The sequence below is a fragment of the Felis catus genome, chromosome B3 (genome assembly GCF_018350175.1).
Source record: "Felis catus isolate Fca126 chromosome B3, F.catus_Fca126_mat1.0, whole genome shotgun sequence".
NCBI lineage: Eukaryota > Metazoa > Chordata > Mammalia > Carnivora > Felidae > Felis > Felis catus.
This window is the reverse complement of record NC_058373.1, coordinates 74,403,866-74,420,211: the sequence shown is the minus strand read 5'-3', so window position 1 is coordinate 74,420,211 and position 16,346 is coordinate 74,403,866. Positions and strand designations below refer to the sequence as shown.

The 16,346-nt window shown below is 43.9% G+C and overlaps 3 protein-coding genes across 11 annotated transcripts; all 3 read left to right on the top strand.

Moving 5' to 3' along the window:
* Positions 1-28: 28 nt before the first annotated feature.
* On the top strand, positions 29-9,597 carry NEDD8 (NEDD8 ubiquitin like modifier). Its single transcript, XM_003987511.6, has 4 exons — positions 29-168; positions 8,196-8,243; positions 8,411-8,493; positions 9,234-9,597. Exons 1-4 carry the CDS (start codon positions 151-153, stop codon positions 9,328-9,330), a joined length of 246 nt encoding a protein of 81 aa, XP_003987560.1. The 5' UTR covers positions 29-150; the 3' UTR covers positions 9,331-9,597.
* A 140-nt stretch (positions 9,598-9,737) lies between these two features.
* MDP1 (magnesium dependent phosphatase 1) lies at positions 9,738-11,815 on the top strand. Of its 2 annotated transcripts, none has more exons than XM_003987512.6 (6): positions 9,738-10,474; positions 10,588-10,648; positions 10,718-10,828; positions 11,169-11,276; positions 11,367-11,452; positions 11,613-11,815. In XM_003987512.6, exons 1-6 carry the CDS (start codon positions 10,438-10,440, stop codon positions 11,702-11,704), a joined length of 495 nt encoding a protein of 164 aa, XP_003987561.1. In that variant the 5' UTR covers positions 9,738-10,437; the 3' UTR covers positions 11,705-11,815. The 2 variants fall into 2 exon arrangements, with proteins under 2 accessions (XP_003987561.1, XP_019688422.2); XM_019832863.3 differs by having other exon boundaries at positions 11,367-11,462.
* CHMP4A (charged multivesicular body protein 4A) lies at positions 11,796-16,342 on the top strand. 8 transcript variants are annotated; one of them, XM_045059713.1, is made up of 7 exons: positions 11,891-12,033; positions 12,229-12,367; positions 13,992-14,141; positions 14,230-14,407; positions 15,148-15,256; positions 15,427-15,562; positions 15,759-16,029. In XM_045059713.1, the coding sequence occupies exons 2-7, from the start codon at positions 12,256-12,258 to the stop codon at positions 15,836-15,838; spliced, it is 765 nt and encodes a 254-aa protein (XP_044915648.1). In that variant the 5' UTR covers positions 11,891-12,033; positions 12,229-12,255; the 3' UTR covers positions 15,839-16,029. The 8 variants fall into 8 exon arrangements, with proteins under 8 accessions (XP_011281461.1, XP_044915647.1, XP_044915648.1 ...); XM_045059717.1 differs by lacking the exon at positions 12,229-12,367 and adding an exon at positions 12,594-12,681 and having other exon boundaries at positions 11,904-12,033; XM_045059715.1 differs by lacking the exon at positions 11,891-12,033 and adding an exon at positions 12,594-12,681 and having other exon boundaries at positions 12,221-12,367.
* Positions 16,343-16,346: the final 4 nt, after the last annotated feature.

Here is a 16,346-nt window from a genome sequence, read left to right as displayed (position 1 = left end):
GAAAGGAAGGAGGCGGGGTGAGAGGGGTGGAGCCAGGCAGTGACCCGGAAGCAGAAGTGACTCCCAGAGGCGATTGCTGGGGAGCGGCAGCGGCGACCGCAGCGGTAGAAGCATCAAGTTATCTGTGTGCAGCTCCAAACTGGGAAGAAGATGCTAATTAAAGTGAAGGTGGGAGCACCTCCGGCCTTGCCAAGACGCTGTGGTACTGGGCTGGCCGTTGTGCCTTACGGGAGAAGCGGGGAAGGAAAACCACGCCTTTCCCTAGCCTGGAGGGTGCTGACAGCCTCAGGGCTCCGCGCGAGGGGTGATGGGAAGTGGGGGGCCCCAAGAAGGGTTTGAGAGCTGGGCACTGGCCCCGCCAGATCACCCCAGGGTCTCTGCTTGTCTTGGTTTCTCGGCCAAGACTGTGCCGTGACTCAGAAGGAAGCTGCCTTTGTCCGGGGTATCGCTGTATGCGAACCCCCGCGGTCATAGAGAAGGCCTAGCAGCAGCTTGGCTCCCCTTCTCGGATTCTTGGAATAAGCTGTGATCTCCATTTTGCACTGCCCAGCTTACCTGCTTCTCCAAGCACAGTACAAAAACGTTAGCTTGGGGAACCGAGGGCCTCCTAGGAGCTAGACTGTAAGCCTTTCTGGTTGTCGCCAGTGTGACAGCCGGCCTTCAGGAACCAAAGCTGGGAGTGTGTTCAGCCAGCACCTGCCTTTCTGAGCCGGGCCTCCTGGACCAGCCTCACTTCTGTGACTGAGGCAGGTTAGTTATCATTGCCCTAGTTCTTGGTACTGGTGGTGTTTTCCTTCATCCCTGTCTCTCCCGTGGTTTTTATACCAATTGCCAACACTCATTAGTCCTATCTGCTATTGCTTCTTTCGTACCTTCAGACAGAGAGACAGAAACTAAAAACTGACGCAGTGCAACGTTAGTTTGGCCTTTTCCTGCTGAGTAAGTCTGTTCTTTCATCAGCTTTTTAGTGAATTTACCGTGCTTACCAGCCATTGTTAACCTCTTCATTCTTTCCAAACCACTTCTTGGCTGAGGATGGAGGCCAGCTTGTTGAAAATCTTTGTTTTTCAAACCTTTAGTAGTGGCTACAAGAGTCACTAATTATAAAATCCATTTAATGGGTCGCAAACAACGTTAACATAGAAATATCAGGGTATACTGCTGGATTAGAGTATTTCACGAATTTTGGTTTTCGTTTTATATGTATGTTAAACACATGTATGTATTACTAGTACATATGTATTATTGTGAGTCACTGTCAAAGTCTGAGAAACACTAAAATGCTTTTTGGATACGAATTCTCACATCCTCTTAGTCAAAGAAGAGGTTACTTTGTACAATGTTTTGTAAACTTCTTAAAAAATCTCAACCTACTCTAAAAATGTTTACCTCACGTGCCTTACAAACACAAAAAACTTACCATGTGTGATATGCTTTGATATTTCCAGTTTTGTTCTGTGTTGATTTCGTAACCCACCAATGGGTTGAGACCTGCAGTTTAAGAAAATACTGTGTTCTGGTTGGGCTTCTCAATTTAAAAGTGCATGAGAATCACCTGGGGATCTTGTTATGCGGATTCTAATTCAGTGGGTCTGGGATGAGACCTGAGATTCTGTATTTCCAGCATACTCCCGGGTGATGCTGATGCTGCTTGTCAGGGACTACCCGGAGTAGCAGGGTTCTAGATTTTCTCTTTGAATCCATTTTTGTTTAGTGTTTCTCTAAAATTGTTAGTCTCCTTTCCTGAAATGCTTTTCTTTGTGCCTCCACAAACAGGTTCCTATGCCTTTCATCTTTCTCTTTCTTTTTTGTTAGCTGCATTTTTTAATATATTAAGTATATACAAAAGCAATTAGCTCTTAGTGTACAAATGGTAGGTTTTATTTAGCAGGGTTCCTTTGCGAATTCAACTGTCTTCTCCCCGTAGCTGACTTTTTCTATATCTCTTTTTGCAGTCCTTTACAGTGAATGCCTCCTGATTTAAATCTTGTCTTGATGCCTCGTCTCTGTCTTTCTAAAATTAAATACATCATTTTCTGCTTTAGGTCATCTTCCCAGTACTCATCTCATGTATCGATCCCATCAATCTAGCAGGTATCTGGAATGTAATTCTTTAGAATCATTGTTTGCTTATAGAACCAAATTTTTCCTTCGATAACCTCTTTTTTGCCTGATTTTCTTTCCATTCCCATTATCCTTATCCTGGTCCGAAGTCTCATTAATTTATGTCTTTATTTCTCTGTAATACTTCTAACCAGATTTTCCTACCACATACCCCCTCTAAAGTTTAGTCTAAGCCATGACATGGCGTACAAAAAAAATCATAGTGTACAGGTTTTCTTTATAGTTCTTTCTCATTATAGTACTCCCTAACCCCAGATTCTGCATTAGTGTCTTCTTTACTATCTAAGCCCCAGTTTTCTCATTCATGGTTTGTTTGTTTTTTTAAACACATTTGTGTTTTTAACTTTAAACCAACGGAGTTCTTAAGGGTTCAGTTGAATGAGTTTTTAACAACAGTTATACATCCATGTAACAAGATCTAGAACATTTTCACCCCTTCCCTATGAAATTTCCATAGGTTAGTTTTGCTTGTTTTAGAATTTCATATAAAGGGAGTTAAAGAATATATAATTTTGTGTCTGGCTTCTTTCACTTAGCATTGTGTCTGTTATATCTGTGTAGTTCCTTCTTATTACTGTGTAATATTTAATTGAATGACTGTATCAGTTTGTTTATCCATTCTCCTGTTGATGGACTTTTGGATTGTTTCAGTTTCTGGCTATTATAAATAAGGCTTCCATGAACATTGTTATACAAGTCTTTTTGTAGACCTATGTTTTCATTTCCTTTGGTTATAAATCTAGCAACAAAATTACTGGGATCATGTAGTAAATGTATGCAAGTTTAAAAGAAGCTGCCAGTTTTCCAAGGGGTTGTATCATTTTACATTCCCAGTTGCAGTGAATAAGCAGTCCAGCTGTTCTGTACCCTAGCTAACTTTTAGTCCTATCAGTCATTTTTATTTTAGCTATTATAATGGGTGTGAAATGTTAATTTCATTCAGGTTTAAATTGATGTTGATTTCACCCACCATAGCACTTTGTCGTCATACCTTGTGTTTGGATAGTCCTATTCAATATGGCATTTCCTTTTATATTAGTTCTATTAATTATATGTCTCGTCGTTTCTTGGTAGTAAATCTTGACTTGAAAAACATTGTTGGCAAAGGCTGGATCCCTTAATTTCTTTTTATATCCCCTCAAGTGCCTAAAGCAAGCAGTATGTTGAGTTTAGGTTCAAACATCATTGAATGTATTCCCAGGTGACAATGACCAGATTTGGAGGAAGAAACACAATATGAGATATCAAGAATATCTTTTAAAATTGTTCAGTTACTCTGATTTTTTTTAAACCCGAACATATTTTTTATTTGAATAGCATTTCAGTGTTTACAAGCACTTTTCTCCATTTCAAGCCACTTCATTCATGACAACCAATAAAGAATAAAACAATGGGGTCCATCACCTACACTGCCAATTGATACATTGTGTTATAAGAATGAAAAAATGGGATTGATATTTCCAGTTTGAAAGGTTGATGCTTATTTTACAGGACTTTGAATTTTAGTTATGAACTGTTTCAAACATACACAACAGGAGAGAGAAGGATATAATGCACCCCATATCCAGCTTCAAGTGCTGTCACCTCATGGCCAATCTTACTTATATTCACCAACTCTCGTTACCTTATGTTTTAAGAAGCAAATCCCAGATAGCATATGTTATTTGTATGTGTTTCAGTATATATCTGTAAAAAACGATTCTTTTTTTCCTAATGGAACTGTAATTATCATATCTAAAAAATTAACAGTGATTTATCACTGTCATCAAATTTTTCCCATTCTCTCTTTTGTTTTACACAGTTTGTTTGAATGTGAGTCCAACTAAGAGCCATACATTGCAGTTGGTTGATACGGATTTTAAGCCTCTTTAAAAAAAACCTGTAATTCCCCTTTTTTCCCCCTTTTCATGTTGAATAAACTAGGTGGTTTTTCCAGTGGAGTCTCCCACAGTTTGGATTTTGCTGATTATATTCCCATGTTTCCCCGTATTTCATGTCGATTGGCATATAAGATCTAGAGGCTTGATTAGTCTTTTGTATGTGTACTTGTGAGAATAAGTCATAGATGGTGTATGGTATGTAATTCTGTCACCTTTTTTGCTTTCTATGATGTTATAGACCTATTATTGCCTAGATCTATTATTTCATTGGAGGTTACAAAATGGGTATATCTAATTTTATTTTTGCTTGATATATTAGCTGGAACGCTCCAACAGTAGCTATTAGCCACGTGAGCTATTGAACACTTGACATGTGGCTAATAAGACTGAGGAATTAAGTTTATGAATTATCTATTTGTGTTTAATTTTACTTAATTTAAATATAAAGCCTGAGACTTTATTCAGTTATCGGGAAAACTTTTAAGTCTGCTTGGAACAGTTTAGGTATGTAAGTCTACTTTTTCAACTGTAAGTTATGAAATTTAAACACAGTATAAATACAGTACATCAGATGGAAATCTACCATCTGAATTGAGATGTGCTATAAGTATGAAATGCACACAAGATTTTGAACATTTGGTTAGAACAAAGGAATGTAAAATACTAATTTTTATATTGATTATACATTGAAGTAATAATATTTTGAATATATTGGGTTTAAGAGTGTTAAAATTAATTTCACTTTTAAAATATGTGGCTGTTGGGGCGCCTGGGTGGCGCAGTCGGTTAAGCGTCCGACTTCAGCCAGGTCACGATCTCGCGGTCCGTGAGTTCGAGCCCCGCGTCGGGCTCTGGGCTGATGGCTCAGAGCCTGGAGCCTGTTTCCGATTCTGTGTCTCCCTCTCTCTCTGCCCCTCCCCCGTTCATGCTCTGTCTCTCTCTGTCCCAAAAATAAAATAAAAAACGTTGAAAAAAAAAAATTTAAAATATGTGGCTGCTAGTATATTTTAAATTGTAATGTGGTTTGCATTACATTTATATCTTTTGGACAGTGCTGCTTTACAAAATCATTTCCTTATACTCCCATCAAGAACATTATTTTAAAAATAATGTTTTTCTCATTACAGTGTATTCACGGTATAAAAAATGGAAAATACAGAAAAGCATAAATAATGTAATTAAAAGCATCCATAATGTCATAACTCAAAAACATTCACGTATATACCCTTCTACACTCGTTTGAAAGCGTATAAATACACGTATGTGTTTTGTGGTGTTGTTTGTTTTTTTTTTTTAACAAAACTGGAATTATACCATTATTCCACAGATTATTTGAGGGCTACGTAATTTTTCTTCTATGTTTGTGTCATAATTTATTTAACCCACTATTTAATACTTAGATTGCTTGTAATTTTTGAGTGTCAAAAGACTGTAATGACCATTATCATAGGTATATTTTTTAGCGTAGTCATGATTATCTTCCCAGAAGTGATGCTGCTGGGACACCGCTTTACCAGATTGTTCTCTGGATACATTCATGGGTTTCTACAGTCAGAAACAAAGGGCCAGTCTTAGAGTTTTAAATTTTACAAGCCAGTAATTTTTTTTTACTGTCATTAGATCCAAGCACCTTACCCTTGGGGGAGCAGTTCTAGGCCTTCTCTAAGGGTCTTTTTTACTCTTTAAAATTTTTTATTAAATCAGAATGAATATTTGTTTTATTATTATTCATGTGATAAAGGGGTATATTTTTATTAGAAACTTTAATAGTGCAGATAAAGGGAGAGTTACCCTTGATAAACCCTTCCCTTAGTCCTATTCTCCTTCTCAAAGATAATCACTACTATAGGAGATATGTATGCTTTTAATCATTTTTTCTATACATATACATATGTGTATTGCTATATATGGAAAATGACATATAATTATACATTCTTTAGATCTTTCCACATTAGTGTATAAATTGTTGCATAGTAAGTGTATCAGTCTATGGATGTACCATAGTTTTAATAGTTTTCTTATTGACAGGCATTAAGCTTTTCCTAATGTTTTACAGTAAACCTGTTCTGTTGAGTAAACACATGTTTCTCTTTGAATACATTGCTCAGGTTTCAAGTTTTTCCTCCAAGTTAGTTAACCTAGAAATAGATTATCTGCTTGAAGAATCTTTGCATTTAAAGTATTAAGATCAGTAAAGTGAAATAATTTATGGATGACACAGAATTGCTAACTTTTCATTTTGTTAGGAAAGGGCTTTAAAAAAGCACCATATATTGTTTCTGTCATTTCATAAAAGGACATTTTAAAAAAAATTTCTTGGGATGCCTGGGTGGCTCAGTCGGTTGAGTGTCCGACTTTGGCTCAGGTCATGATCTCATGGTTCATGAGTTCGAGCCCCACGTCGGGCTCTATGCTGACAGCCTGGAGCCTGCTTCGGATTCTGTGTCTCCCTCTCTCTCTGCTCCTCCCCCACTCATTCTCTGTCTCTCTGCTTCAAAAATAAATAAAAACAATTTTTAAAAAATTAAAAAAATTTCTTAAGTAGCCTCTACACTCAACATGGGGCTCAAACTCAAAATTCCGAGATTAAGAGTCACATGTTCCACCAGCTAAGCCAGCCAGGCACCCCTTCATGAAAGGATATTTTAGCAGCTGAATATATTTAGCTTTATGAAAATCTCACTATTGTCATTATTTTTTCCATTTTACCATAAATTTTCACAAGCCAGCTTGGATTGGGGTAGAAACTTGGGAATCACTGTTGTGATGTATTCTTTTTCACCCAAAGAGGTAACTCTAAAAGAACTACTCTTATATTTTTTTAAATATTCTTAGTACTGAACTGATTCTCATAGTTGAGAAATTAGGTCCTAAGTACTGTCATCATTCTGGTCTATGTGAATACCATAAGTAGAGACCATTTGTTGTTTTGTGAACCTATTACAATCCTATACATTGGATTTTAATATCAGACCAGAGACACTTAGGCGGTACTGAGTACAGAGCTGGAAAAGAAACAAACAAAACCTCAGGCTCTGTGGCCAGAGAGTCTGTGTTTGGGTCCACACTCTCCTTTTGACTTCATGGATATGCTTTTTAATCTATCCAAACCCCATTTTCCTCATCTGTAAAATGGTGATAGCAATAATACATATATCTCCTAACTTAGTTGCAATGATTAAATGTGTTGGTGCACTCAGTGTAGTTTCTGACTGTTGGAAAGTGTTAAACGTTGGCTATGATTGGGGCCCCCGGGTGGCTCAGTCAGTTGAGCGACCGACTTCGGCTCAGGTTATGATCTTGCAGTCTGTGAGTTCGAGCCCCATGTCAGGCTCTGTGCTGATGGCTCAGAGCCTGGAGCCTACCTCCGATTCTGTGTCTCCCTCTCTCTGCCCCTTCCCCGCTCATGCTGTATGTCTCTCTGTCTCTCAAAAATGAATAAACGTTAAAAAAAAATTTTTTTTTTTAACGTTGGCTATGACAGGGCACCTGGGTGGCTCAGTTGGTTAAGGATTTGACTTCGGCTCTATGATCTCACAGTTCATGAGTTTGAGTCCCCCTTCGGGTGAGCTCCACTTCTCTCTCTCTTTCTCATTCTCGATGGGATGAAGTACATTTGTAAGTGTATGATCAGTGTAATTATTATGTGTATTATCAGCAGCCCTGAGCCTGTGGAAGAGGTCAAGAAGCTACAGCTGAAATTTAGTATTTAGGTAGAAGTCTGGAGAAGTTACAGAATAGAATGTTGAATTTTAGTGTTAATTGAAAAAACTTGTCATAAGTGGTCTCTGGGGTCCTTGAGAATTCTTTGAATTATCTGAATGTTAATTTCTAACTTTGATACAGGGAACAAAGGCATGCTTTCCTTAGGACGTCTCTTATTGCTATCTCATCCAAGGGAATGCCAGTATTCTCATGGATTCTAATGGGGTGGGCGTGGGAAGATGGGTAAAATGACGTGTGGGATTAAGAGAGTCAAATGGTCAAATGCCCTCTCAAAGCTGTCTACTGCCTAAAAGTGTTTGATAAATACGGATATGGTCAAAGCCTTCTGATTCTTCAAAGCAGCTTTGCTGACAATGTGCTTCTTTCAGAAGATGTAGATTCCCCAGAGATTAAGACAGGGTGTTTTACCTAGAAAACCAGTTGTATATTAGGCTGTAGGACTCATGAAACCCTTGCCTGTTGCAGACGCTGACCGGAAAGGAGATTGAGATTGACATTGAACCCACAGACAAGGTAATGTATGGCCAATACTTTTTCATGCGTGTCTCCCTACATGCACATTTGTTTGGATGTGCTGATGAACTTAGTCCTTTCACTCTCATGCTATCTGCATAGCTCTTGTTCTTTCCACTTCCATGGTTCTACCCCTTAGCAGCCCCTGACTACTTGTACCCCTAAAGGTGGAGCGAATCAAGGAGCGTGTGGAGGAGAAAGAGGGAATTCCCCCACAGCAGCAGCGGCTCATCTACAGTGGAAAACAGATGTAAGTTGGACATAGTTGTGAGGTTGAGGGAGCAAATACTGGAGGAGGAGCCTGAGATCCTTTGGTGATTTGGTGAATCCTATGAACTCCTTCTCGGATAAGATTTTTGCACACATAAAATAAAATACATAGATTTACAAAGGAAACAATGATAATGAGATACGGTTCTCAAGATACTAAAAACAAATTTGTGAAAAAATAACATATGTGGTTTATTAATACATTAAGATCTAATGGTAGGAATAATTACCATAATTTTGATATATTTTCAAAATACTTGCAAACAGTTATGTTATGAAATTTCTGTCCACAGGTCACCCATGTTGCTAATACCACTGTGGGTTTTTTGTCTATGTTCAAAATTAAATATAGGGGTGCCAGAGTGGCTCAGTCGGTTAAGCTTCCAACTTCAGCTCGGGTCATGATCTCACGGTTCGTGAGTTCGAGCCCTGCATCAGGCTCTGTGCTGACAGCTCAGAGCTTGGAGCCCGCTTCAGATTCTGTGTCGCCCTCTGTCTGCCCCTCCGCCGCTTGCACTCTATTTCCCACATTGTCTCAAAAATAAACATTTAAAAAAATTTATCAAATTTCATTTAAGGGGTTAGTAAAAATAAAGATGTAAATTCTTTCTGCATTCATAGACCCCCCAGAAAGACTCAAAAAACTAAGCATAAGAATCTTGTTCTAGATGGTATTTCTAATCCCCCCCCCCCTTTTTTTTTTGCCGCCTTTTCCTGCAGGAATGATGAGAAGACAGCAGCTGATTACAAGATCCTAGGTGGTTCAGTCCTTCACCTGGTGTTGGCTCTGAGAGGAGGAGGTGGCCTTAGGCAGTGATGGACCCTCCCTCCATTTTACCTCCTTACCCTGTCGCTCCTAATGAGGCATCATATGCCCTCTCACTCTGTGGGACACCAGAGCCACTGCCCCCTCTCCTGGATGCCCAGTCTTGTTTGGCGGAAGACCGTGAGGACCCCAGGATGCGGTGTTCCTGACCCAAAGGGCCCTTGGTGGCCATTGGGTTTTAGTTTGCAGTCCTGTGTGCTTCCCTCTCTTATGGCTATGTCCCTAGTTGCCAATAAAATATTTCCTGACCTCCTGGAATCTTTCTTGTATTGCACAAAAGTGCACATCACAGTATATACTCTTTTACATTTCTGAAGGACAACGGAAGGGAATGTGCCCTTAGGGGGATTATCAGACTGTAGGAAAGTCAGCTCTAAGTGGTGTGGAGCCAGTTCTTATCAGCTCAGGAGATCTAATTATTGTCATCTCTTCCCAACCCCATAATTGGTTTCGTGCTTGTAGCTTGAAATTGGCCATGATAGGAATATTTATAGAAGCCAAACAATACAAATCAGCCCCTCCCCCCAAACTGGTTGTTACACATTTACCGGTGTACTACTGATGTAGGTAGTAGAAACCAGGAGAGTGAATTCTCTCCCATTGTAGCCCTACTGGCCATTTGGGCCCGATTCAAGAAAGGCCTCAAGGGCTTCACAGACACTACGATGTTTATGGCTGGAATGCGGGGGAGGGCTCTGGGTTCTGGAGAGAGGCGGATTCGGAGAAAGGTTGAGTGAAGAGTGAGTGACAAAGCTACGGATAACTTGGGTCTCAGCTGGTAAGATAACATGAGAGAGGTGTCGGATGAAAGGGCTCCCTTCCCTGGCGTCTCTAGCCGATTCCCGCCACGCTTGGTGGAGAAGAAAGGGAAGAAGGTGTCTCGGAGAGATGGACCACTGCGGTGCCGTGGGTGGTGGCGTGGGCACTTAGCTACAGTCCTTCCCCCGCTCCGCCGTCAGGAGGCGCTCTTGCGCGGCCTCCAGACCCACGGCCGCAGCTCCACACGGCGACGCTCTAGTCGCTGTTTCTCTAAGGCAGGAGGGGCGGTTTGCAGCCGCAAGGCCTCGCCTCGCATCGCGCAGCCTGCCAGCGCCGGTCATGACGCGGCTCCCAAAGCTGGTGGTTTTCGATCTGGGTGAGGAACCGGCCCGGGGAGATTTGCGGCGTGCTCTCCTTTTCCAAAGCCCCGCTGCAGTTCTCGGGGCCCTGCGCGCTCCGAGCCTGAGCCCTCCCTCCGTCCTCCTGCAGATTACACGCTCTGGCCGTTCTGGGTGGATACGCACGTAGACCCCCCGTTCCACAAGGGCAGGTGAGGCGGCGCCGGGGAGGCCGGGTCCGGGCGGGGCCGGCCTCCGCTGAGCGCGCTTTCGCCCTCCAGCGACGGGGCCGTCCGGGATAGGCGGGGCCAGACAGTCCGACTGTATCCAGAGGTGCGTGACGTCCTGGAAAGGTTGCAGGGCCTTGAGGTACCCGTCGCGGCCGCTTCACGGTAAGGAGAGCGACTGAAAAAAAGCTGTCGGTCTCATGCTGAGAGACGCATGCATGAGGAGGCGTCTCGTGTAACCCCTTGGCTACAAAAACTTTGGCGGTGCAGATTTGCACGTATTTGCATATTTTTCTAATTGTACCCTTTCCTGTGCCTTTTATTTATTAAACCTTGACTGGCTTAGCGCCGCCTGTGTCAGACGGGAAGCCTAGGGAATCGAATAAGGACCGAGGGTGCCTACTTATCCTGGAAAAACAGCAAGTTGATTTCCCCTTGGTTAAACATAACTTGGCTTGCAGCCCCTGGCCCTGCTGATCCCATCTATTATTACACCTTTTTGCAGAACAGGGGAGATTGAAGGGGCCAACCAGCTACTGGAGCTCTTTGACCTTGACAGATACTTTGTTCATCGGGAAATCTACCCAGGCAGCAAGGTCACCCACTTTGAGAGGTATGCAGAGATAAGGTAGAAGCTGGGAGGCCAGAGAGGCTGCAGGAGCTAAGAAGCCAGTGTGGTCACCCCCTGCCCTGCCTTGCACAGGTTGCAGCAGAAGACAGGAGTTGTCTTCTCCCAGATGATCTTCTTTGATGACGAGAAGCGGAATATCCTAGACGTCAGCAAATTGGGTACAGAGTGGTGAGATTAGCCTTTTGGGGAATGAGGAGAAAGTTCCTAGGAGCGGTTAGATAGGCCCAGGATGGGTAGCTTGCATGCAATTTTAGGGTGCACCCAAAAAAGGTGAGAGTAACAACAGGCCTGATGAAACGTGGCTTCTTTTCTTTCTAGGAGTTACCTGCATTCATGTTCAGAATGGAATGAATCTTCAAACCCTAAGTCAGGGACTGGAGACATTTGCAAAGGCCCAAGCTGGGCCCTGAGGTCCAGTCCTGTGGATGAGCCTCATTTGAAGCATAAAACTGAAAGGAAATCATGAAGGCATTTTCAGGTGTATTTGTAAATTATTAAAGTATGTTTGTGTGTGACAGAAATCTTCTGGCTGGTTTTTGTTTTCCTAGCTTTGTAGCCGGCATTGGCTTTTCGGAGGTGCCAAGACCAGAGCGAGTGGAATTAGACTTCATCCGGCTCTGCCAAAGAAACTTGTGGCACACCCGACTGTGGCCCCCTTGTGCTCACACCATCCGCGCCCCAATTCCTGAACTCTGTCAAGGGCCAGGAGAACTCTTCCACTGGCCCCAAGAAGTGGGATGTAAGGCCCTGCACATTCCCTTTCAGGAAAACAAATACTGTGCTTTTGGGGGGGGGGGGCGGCCTTTTTAAAGAATCAAAAACGGAGCGGCCGCTTTAAGAGGAGCGAATGGGTTGGGGGCTGGTGGCTCGGGTCACGTGGCAGAAGTGGCCTCGTTGGCTCATGTTGATGATGTCGCCGCGGTGCCCCATGGAGGGATTGGCCCAGGCCGGTCTCTGAGCGATGAGACCGCACCCGCCCGGGAGCCAGGCGGAAGTTGCAAGAAGCCGCGGAGAGGAGGCAGGAGAGGCAAGGGTGGTGGAGATGAGTGGTCTCGGCAGACTCTTCGGGAGGGGTGAGCCCGGGTGAGCCCGGTGGGCTGGTGGTGCTGGCCAAGGGGGTGTGGGGAAGGCCATGGCCCCCGGCTGTTGCGAAAACCCCGTCCAGGGCCCAGGCCTCCTCACGTGCCAGGAGGCCCCGCCTTGTCGGGCTGTCTGGCTCTGGCTGTCTTCCTTCCCCCGCCCCAGGGAGAAGAGCTCGGGGTCGGGCCGGAACGTGAATGGAGGGTCTCCACTGTTTAGGCTGGGGAGTTGAGTTTCCGACTGTCATCATCTAGTCCTTTCCAAAACACTGGTGCTTCCTCTATGCTGGCCAAGGGGGGAATCCGAGGTGATGAAAAAAGACTGTCTACTTAAAACTCCCATCTGGTGGGGGGAGACCAGCAAAAACTGGTAATAGTGTAGTGTGGGAACTCCATGATGGAGATGTTCCTTCCTAAAAACTAGGGGGAGCACAGAAGAGGCGTGAGGGGTTGTGATCCAGAGGGCTAAGGTATGCCAGGTGGAGAATTGAGGTACTCCAGGGGGGAGGTAACTGTGTGCAAAACAGGCAGGAACGAGTATGGTAGTAATACTTAGGGGAAAGAGGAGTTCTGGCTGGTGGGTGTGCGCGCGCGCGCACATACCCACGCCAGCTGAAGAAGAGGAAAGTAGAAGTGTGGATGGAGAGGTGAACAAGGGCCAGGTCAAGAAGGGCCTTGTATGTCTCATTAAAGTTTTAGATTTTATCTTGCAGGCAATGGAGAGTGTGAAAGGATTTTAAGCAGGCAAGGGCCTGCCTTATTAATTTTAATTACTGTCAGAAGTGCAGAAGATGAAGGGGAAAATGGAGATCAGATTTTTTTTTTTTCTCTACCCCCTGTACTTCATTCATTTTGAGGGTGTGGAGTTAGGACCTTGGGCATCTCCTAGGACAGCAAGTGGAACAGCGATTATAAAAAGTGACCAAACTCCAGTGGGGATGTGCTCATAGGAGGGCCATGCATATGTGGCAGCAGGGGGTATATGGGAACTTTGTATCTTCCACTCAGATTTGCTGTGAACCTAAAACTTCTCGGGGGCGGGGGTTGGGGGGGAAGCCTGGGAATGACTTGAAAGGCAATTTGTTTTTTGTTTTTTGGGTTTTTATTTATTTTTTTTTTATTTTTTAAAATTTTTTTTAACGTTCATTTATTTTTGAGACAGAAAGAGACAGAGCATGAATGGGGGAGGGTCAGAGAGAGGGAGACACAGACTCTGAAACAGGCTCCAGGCTCTGAGCTGTCAGCACAGAGCCTGACGCGGGACTTGAACTCACGGACCACGAGATCATGACCTGAGCCGAAGTCGGCCGCTTAACCGACTGAGCCACCCAGGCGCCCCGCAAGGCAATTTGAAATAGCAAAGAATACTGGATTTGGAAGTCATGCTGCCACATTTCAATTCCTGCTCAATTCTCTCTAGCTGTGATTTTAAACAAATGATTATTTAACACATATATGCCTGTTTTTCACATTTGTAAAGTGAAGATAGTGTATTCATTATAGAGAGTCATTTTGGGATTAAGAGTAAGACAGGTGCCTAGCACACACTCTGCTCTCGGTGATTGGTGGCTAATATATTTCCTCCACACGATATGGGCCTGCTTGATTGCACTTCCAGGGAAGAAGGAGAAGGGGCCAACCCCTGAAGAGGCAATACAGAAACTGAAGGAGACAGAGAAGATATTGATCAAGAAACAAGAGTTTCTGGAGCAGAAGATTCAACAGGAGCTACAAATGGCCAAGAAGCATGGGACCAAGAATAAGAGAGGTAATGGGGGAGAGGTGCCAACTGGGCGGGCCCAGGTGGGAAGCATAAGGGCTTCTGGCTCTGATGCTCAGGGTGTGGGCTGGGTCAGCTGCCCTACAGGCTTTGCGGAGGAAGAAAAGATTCGAACAGCAGCTGGCACAAACCGATGGGACATTATCTACCCTGGAGTTTCAGCGTGAGGCCATTGAGAATGCCACCACCAATGCAGAAGTGCTTCGGACCATGGAGCTTGCTGCCCAAGGCATGAAGAAGGCCTACCAGGACATGTGGGTACGGGGGGAGGGAAGCAGGGGGCCCAGGCACTGGGGAAAGTAGCTTGGTATTTTCTCTTGAATCTTAAAACCTCTCAGAATGTAAATTTATAGATGTCTGTGACAGCTAGACCTCTGTCAGTCTCCTTGCTTCTTGGAAGATCTCTTTGCTGGCTGAAGCATTCTAGGGAGGAAAGAGGATTTTCCTAATTAAAAACAAGTTTTTTTAAATGTTTATTTATTTTTGAGAGAAAGAAACAGTGTGAGTGGGAGAGGGGCAGAGAGAGAAGGAGACACAGAATCGGAAGCAGGCTCCAGGCTCTGAGCTGTCAGCACAGAGCCCGACGCAGGGCTCAAACTCAAAAGCAGTAAGATCATGACCTGAGCCGAAGTCAGACATTCAACTGACTGAGCCATCCAGGTGCTCCTTTTTTTTTTTTTTTTTAATTTTTTTTTAATGTTTATTTATTTTTGAGAGAAAGAAAGAGTGTGAGTTGGAGAAGAGCAGAGAGAGAAGGAGGGATTTTCCTAATTTTTAAAGATCCTTCAGGAAGAGGAGTACAGCCTATTCTCCCCAAAGTGGCTTCTTGCCAATTCTCAGCCCAGACTTGCTTCCACATAATTTCCCAGGGATCTCTTCTGATAGCCATGGATTTATCAGTCTGAGGCCACAGACAGGAGGGTTTTCATCCATGCAAGATGGGAAAGTCAGGAGCGTTGTTGCCTGATTTCATAGCTATGTATCTTGTTCTCAGGGACATTGACAAGGTGGATGAACTGATGGCCGACATTACAGAACAACAGGAGGTGGCCCAGCAGATCTCAGATGCCATTTCTCGGCCTGTGGGCTTTGATATGGATGAGGTGAGTGGAGCAAGGGGTCAGGGAATTATGGAGAAAGCATGACACTAGCCGGAAGGAATGCCCAAGAGAATCGTGGGGCAAATTTGGGAGGGGGGATTCAAAAATGGTATGTTTTTGGAAGTAGACATTTCCTTTCTTCATTTTTAACAGTCTTCTTGTCCCATGTCCAGGATGAACTGTTGGAGGAGCTAGAGAAGCTGGAGCAGGAGGAATTGGCCCGGGAGTTGTTACATGTAGGCGACAAGGAGGAAGAACCCCCCATCAAACTGCCTGGTGTACCTTCCACACATCTACCTGAAGAGCCAGGTACTCAGGGTTATTCTCTTGTCTCAAGGACTTGAGAGGGTGGGATAGATATGGGGAAAGATTATATTCTTCTTACATCCTGCCTCAAAGGAGCCAGGCAGAGAGGGCTGCTACTACAGTTGCACAGGTTGTTGACTGCATAAGGGTACCTGGCTGAGGGGGAATGAAGACTAAGTCCAGCCTCTGCCTCACTCAGCAAGCTGTGTACCCTGGTGTGGGGCTGCAAGTGCTGGGAGAAAGAAGCACATCTTCCCAATTTGTACAGAGCTGCTCTAGGAATTTGCAGCAGCCCAGCGAGAAGGACCACACCTTTACGTTCTTTGCTGAGGGAGAGATGTTTCAGCAGACTCTCAGTGTCACAGCAGGGGATTATTGACGTTGCCAAAGCCCTAATACTTCTTTCTTTCTCCGGGTATCCTTGTCCCCCAAGCTCCCAAAGCGGATGAAGATGAAGAAGCACTAAAGCAGTTGGCCGAGTGGGTGTCCTGATGTGTCTGGGCTTGTTTTCCTGGCGCTGACTTCATTGGTCTCTTTTCCTTAAGTGCCAAGTGCTAAGCAAAGGAACGTAGCCTTTTGGGGGGGTCCTGCTGAGGGTGATAGTGACCCTGCCTGAAAAAGGGTTGTTGCCCTCCCCTCCCTGGCTCAACTCTGAAAGAGAATGTTGGTGCAAGAGGAGCCCCTTGGCTTCCTTCTCTTTGATAACAGTTACAGTGCCCTTGTTCCCAATAAAATCAGGCAGATGGAACCCTAGTGTTTATACTGCCTCATCTACACCTGAAACTCT

Excerpts from the sequence above, each read along its gene's own strand:
- CHMP4A (XM_045059712.1), top strand. The coding sequence starts at position 11,796 with ATGTTTGTGTGTGACAGAAATCTTCTGGCTGGTTTTTGTTTTCCTAGC. Across the intron at positions 14,142-14,229 it reads TGGGACCAAGAATAAGAGAG|CTGCCCTACAGGCTTTGCGG; the intron begins GTAATGGGGGAG and ends GGGCTGGGTCAG. Across the intron at positions 15,257-15,426 it reads TGGGCTTTGATATGGATGAG|GATGAACTGTTGGAGGAGCT; the intron begins GTGAGTGGAGCA and ends TCCCATGTCCAG.
- MDP1 (XM_019832863.3), top strand. The coding sequence starts at position 10,438 with ATGACGCGGCTCCCAAAGCTGGTGGTTTTCGATCTGG. Across the intron at positions 10,649-10,717 it reads CCCCCGTTCCACAAGGGCAG|CGACGGGGCCGTCCGGGATA; the intron begins GTGAGGCGGCGC and ends TTCGCCCTCCAG. Across the intron at positions 10,829-11,168 it reads CCCGTCGCGGCCGCTTCACG|AACAGGGGAGATTGAAGGGG; the intron begins GTAAGGAGAGCG and ends ACCTTTTTGCAG.
- NEDD8 (XM_003987511.6), top strand. Across the intron at positions 8,244-8,410 it reads ACATTGAACCCACAGACAAG|GTGGAGCGAATCAAGGAGCG; the intron begins GTAATGTATGGC and ends GTACCCCTAAAG. Across the intron at positions 8,494-9,233 it reads ATCTACAGTGGAAAACAGAT|GAATGATGAGAAGACAGCAG; the intron begins GTAAGTTGGACA and ends CTTTTCCTGCAG.